Below are 5,550 nucleotides of genomic sequence, written 5' to 3' on the forward strand. Positions count from 1 at the left end.
TGGACCTGCTCGAGATGCATCTGTGGATGCATGACAAGGTGTGGTTGGCCTTCCTGACTGCCTCCCATGCTGCCGGCCCATGTTCATCTTGGAGTCAATGATGACCCCAAGATCCTTTTCCACCTCTGTGCTGACAAAAGGGGAGTTCCCCAACCTGTAGGTATGGTGCCAGTTGTTCCTCCCCAGGTGCATCACCTTGCACTTGTCTGCGTTGAAACCCATCCTATTCTCGTCCGCCCACTCTTGTAACCTGTCTAGACCCAGGTTACAAGGGTCTAGACAGGTTACAAGGGTGAGAAGAGTCTGATGGGAGAGAAGAGTTTTGAAGAGTTTTATTTTAAAGTATAAGGCTTTACTACATCTATATTTCTTCTGAAGTGCATTTTCCTCTCTGTTGAGCTTTGTAATCCATGTAGACCTTGAATGTTAAAGAATGGTTGAAAATAACATTGAATATGACAGCATTTAATTAATTCAGACTGAGCTTCATGCCAGCTTACTGGTTAGAATATCAAACTGATCTTGCATATGCTCAGACGGAGGAATCCACAGTGTGCAGTCCGAAAGTTCAAGAATGAAGAATGGGAAATGAGTGTAAAAAAAGCTGTGATCCAGAACCGCCCATTATATTCATACCACCCTGGTGATATTCCAAGACCTGGGCACCAAAGCTGAAATATTTGTACTGTGTCCTTGGGGGAGGGGGGTTGTGCTCTTGGAGAGCAGTAGGGGGTGACTAGATTTGAGGAAGTTTGTTGAAACCTACAGTTTTCTACATGCCGTGTGCAACAGCCAGTACTAAAAACAGACCATATGCATAAATAGCAGCCGATACTAAGCAATTTGATCCTGTAATATGTATTATTGTAATTCAAGGTCATCAGGACATAGTTTATGGTTTGTGTAGAGCTTTTGAAACATCCTGCAGGCAGATACTGTATTTCCTAATGCAGGGGTGATCTGATGGCCACCTCTAAGTTTATCAGGGGTGACCACCACTATCTGGGGGAAACGGTCATAAACTACTGCAAGACCATTTCAGGCTGGACATAAGGAAGAATTTCTTTACTGTCCGATCCCCCAAGGTCTAGAATAGCCTGCCATCGAAGGTGGTTCAAGCACCTACATTGAACACCTTCAGGAATAAACTGGATGCTTATCTTGCTGGGATCCTATGACCCCAGCTGACTTCCTGCCCTTTGGGCAGGGGGCTGGACTCGATGATCTTCCGAGGTCCCTTCCAGCCCTAATGTCTATGAAACCTATACTAGGCACAGCATGCATCACTAAACATACCGGTGCAACAACATTAGGATACCAATCTCTCTTCAGCCCGTGTCATGGTGCCTGTCTGTGGTAGCTGGAAGGTCATGGAAAAACGACCCATGGAAAAAAGTATGCCCTCTGTAAAGGAGCATGGGACAAGTGAGGCTCCAAGGTCAACCAGAACAAACAGTGAAATGGATGTATACACACATACTGCTGTCAAATGCTCTGTTACACTGAAAGACAAAGATCATTTTTGCTATCTTTTTAAACAGTAATTTTAGGTACTAACTATAATTATAACACAGACACTTCTCAATCAGAAACAGTGTTTTCAGAGGAATGCATGGGTCTGTACAAAGCTGTATTGTATACAGGAATGACTATAATTAAGAAGCATAAGATTGGAAGGGATTTCACAGGTCACAATCCCCTGCACACATACTGGATTCACTGTTCCTAACCAATCTTACACAGAGGCCTATTTAGCCTCGTCTTGAAAACCTCCAGCGAAGGAGATTCCACAGCTTCCATCAGCTGCTTGTTCCATTGTACTCATATTCTTATAGGTAAGAAAACTTTCCAGGTTTGATCTAAATCTACTTTGCTGCACTTTAAATTCTTTGCCTCGTCTCCTGTACCCTGTGGTAAAGAACAATTTTTCAGCAACTTCTTTATGGCTTCCTTTCAAATATCTGAAAGCTGCTATCATTTCTCCCTCTCTCCCCTTAATCTCCTTTTCTTCAAACTAAACATACATAGCTCCCTCACACGGCTTGCATTCCAACCCCTTTATTATCTTTGTCATTTGTCTCTGAATCCTGTTCTGTTTCTTTTCATCCCTCTTAAAAAAAAAACACGTCCCCAAACTGAGCACAGGACACCAATCAAGGCTAACCAACACTGAGTGGTATTATCATCTACCATGCCTTGCATACAAAGTGCTTTTCTCTGCAGTGCTCTCTGCAGCACAAGAGTTTGAGGATGCAAAAATATGCAAGGGAATAACAGAGGTCTAAATCAGAAAACAAAATTTTCACCCAGCAAAGTGAACAATTTATGTTTTTATCACCCAACATTAAGATACTATTCCTATAAACTCATGAGTGCACTTAAATGTAAGCATGAAGAAAATGTACATTAAAGTTCAGAATATGAATACATGTTTGCAGGACTGTGGACTAAATATGAATTCATAGTTTAGGAGTTAGCTGATTAACTGTACTTACCTTCTCCTTGATGTTTGCAGAACTGACTTCTGCCATCTATTCTGATAAAAATTCTCTCTGTGGAAGGGAGAAGGAGTAAGAGAGATTAAATTTTCAATTTTTAGTGCTGAGAATGCTAAGTGTGAAAGACCTTGTGCAGGTGCATAACTTTAAGCATGTGTGCAGCATCAGAAACCAACTCAATATTACGGCTGAATATCAGAGACAACTAATAACCCCCAAAATACGTAACTTGAACAACTAAAATGTCCAATTCTTTCTAAAATTAGATCTAAAAATGTGATACAATATAGTCTATATCCAATAAATAACTTACATTTGCTGTGTGACATACTGCCAGTATAAATATATGCAGACTGGGTGTCAATCTTTTCCCATCTACATCCTTCTGTCTGCCTATCTTAGTTTGCTCTTTCCTAGCACCTTCCAATTTTGAAGGCGGGGTTTGTCCAGGGTGTTTCTGATTTCTCATAATTTGTTATTCAGCAGTGGCTGAATAGTCCCAAAATCGGGTTCTAGGTTTTCTTTAAAAAGCTAATGCTTCATGAATGTTCTACAAGATGCAACTAAAAGGGTGCTGGTGGAAGTGACTCACATGATTGGCCCCTTGAAAGCACTTTACAGCCATGCCCTGACAGAAGTGCATGGCTGCAAAGTGCTTTAAAAGTGCCCGATTGCATGACAAATTAACCCTCATTATATGAGGGTTCAGATGAAGGCGCTCCGAAGTGGAGCCCCCTGAGGCTCCAATCCATTCCTACTCCCTCCAGCACAGGCTGGACAAACCCCAGCCTGGAGTTCCATTCCATCCCTTCTACCCCCTCCCATTATGCAGCGAATACCGGAGTTGGGAGGGGATGGGGGCAGGGCCAGGACACACTGCAAACATGCAGCATCTCCTGGATCAGCTGAAAGTGGAGCTCAATCTCCCACCCCCACCAATCCAACAGGGAACATCTGTTGGGTCAGAGGAGGGATGGGGGTCACTGTAACTCATGGTGCTTTCTGTGAAGCACTATGAGTTACAGTGGGAAACTGCACATGTCAGCACCCACAATGACTTAATGACTGGCATTTTCAAGGCTGATGGGGATTTTGTCACACATCTCTCTTAAAATTCAGTGGGTTGTGTGGCTAACCCTCTAAGTCTGCTTTGAAAATTCTTAGTCTCTCAACTGAGTCTGCCTGAAGCCATTAAAATGTCTGCAGTACTCCTTCACTTACACATCCATTCAGTTTAAAACTGACAGAAATTGCATGCAAACAGCAAGGAGCTAAAAGAAGGAAGGAGTCCAATAGTCTAACCTTGCTTCCATTGAAGTCAACTGATGTTGACTTTAGTAGGGGACACAACTGGGGACATAAATTTCTAAACAAGTCATATAAAAAATCTTGGTAAGAGAGAATTTAATTATGATGCAGGCACAGCCAAAGGGAGCAAACCTGATGGTACACAAAATACCTCTACAAGATTATATTGTGGATAAAAATCCCCAAGAATGAAATAATTCTAAGTTTTTAAGTTATACCATTCTCTTTCTCCCTTCTTCCTTCCTTTCCATTATAACCCCTTGCAATCATGCTTAATTCAAAGGAATTTCCATATTTATACTGATTCACTCTCACCATTGTTGAAAGCAAGTAATCCTCTGAACACTATGCCTTTCTAGTGCAACAAGTCATTGGAATTTGAACTCTAGAAACCAAGTGCTTTCACTGAGGCATGGCCTGAGAGCACTTCATCTTCTTGTGGGTTTTGAGGGTGTATTTGCTTTTCTAATAGAAAAGATGATATTTAAGTAACTGTGTTTTTAAAGATAATGTGACTGTGTTGCACAATGAGAAAAAGAAGGTAAGAAAAAGAAAAGGGAATTAAACACTTTTGAATTCCTGATTTGACAAAGAGAAAGAAGTGGGTAAATTGCCAGCTTTACAGAAATTGTCTAGAAATAGTCTTAGCAGGCCAGAGAAACAGAAATTACTCCCTTTCATTCCTAACTAACATAGCTTGAAATGAGGGAGTAAGCTGACTGACTGTCACTGAACATACGTTTTACTGTAACACAGTGCACTAAAGACTAAACTCTACACTTCTCGCCAGTTCCCAACCTGCATTAGCGACTCCCCTTCTCTTCTCTCCACTCCACACCACAGCTGTGGCCTACCCGTGCTTTAAAGGCTTCCTATTTAACAACGGGACCACTCCAAATTTCTCAGTGTCAATGGAGTAGGCAACTTGGATCAAGTCTGTCTTTTTAAACTGATGGGAGCAGAGTTTGTGGGGGCGGGGAGGCAGGAAATGGGAGCAGGCAACAGTTAAATGGGGAAAAAAAACCTCATCTTGGATTCAAGAAAATAAGGTACATGTTATTAGCAAAACTCTCCAAGCAGCCGATTTTTTGCTGCCCCGCTGTACGCCCCAAAGTGCCTATGCAGTTGCTGCCAGCATGGAGCTGATGCCAGAGCTGTGGAGCCCAGTGCAGCTGTTTGCAGCCTACCTCCTGCTTGCTTGCTGCAGCTGCCCAGAGCCCAGGCTGGCTACAAACAGTTGTGTCAGGCTCTGGAAGCCTGCCATTACCTCTGTGCCAGGAGGAGAGGAGAAACCGGGGCTGTGCTGCCTCAGGCCCCTCTCTTACCGCCCGCTCCAATGCATGGGTGCATGCACTGGTGCAAAGCTGATGCCGGAGCCCAGAGCCCGGAGCCCGGCACTGCTGTTTGGAGCCTCTCAGCTGCAGCTGGGCCCGGCTCTGGGGAGCTGCTACCAGCCAGAAGCCTGCGCTGCTCCCAGCAGGTAACTGGGATGCTGCAAGCCCTGCTGGGAGTAGCCCAGGCTCCACAGCCACAGAGCCCTGGCTGGGGGGGCAGGGGCAGTAGGGCTGGGGGGCACAAGGACCATAGGCAAGGCTAGGGGACAGGGTGGCAGGGCTGGGGGGAAGGGGCTGCGCTGAAGGGCACAGGGGATGGGAGGGGTGAAGGTGGTTTGGGTGTGCAGGGCACTGGTAGCCCTGTTCGGGGGGGCAGGAGTGGGGGGCACCGCCAGGGCTGGGGGCTGTAG

General features: G+C 44.6%; 1 protein-coding gene across 2 annotated transcripts in view; it reads right to left on the reverse strand.

The window, feature by feature from the left end:
• Nucleotides 1-5,550, reverse strand: part of SPATS2L (spermatogenesis associated serine rich 2 like) — a 138,850-nt gene that overhangs the window by 85,238 nt on the left and 48,062 nt on the right. For both annotated transcript variants that reach the window (XM_019553904.1, XM_019553905.1), the window contains one exon: nucleotides 2,496-2,550. In XM_019553904.1, the coding sequence (XP_019409449.1) occupies nucleotides 2,496-2,531 (36 nt within the window). In that variant the 5' untranslated portion in view covers nucleotides 2,532-2,550. The remainder of the gene's footprint in view (nucleotides 1-2,495; nucleotides 2,551-5,550) is intronic.

This window comes from Crocodylus porosus, unplaced genomic scaffold, assembly GCF_001723895.1.
Source record: "Crocodylus porosus isolate Cpor-Errol unplaced genomic scaffold, CroPor_comp1, whole genome shotgun sequence".
Taxonomy (NCBI): Eukaryota; Metazoa; Chordata; order Crocodylia; family Crocodylidae; genus Crocodylus; species Crocodylus porosus.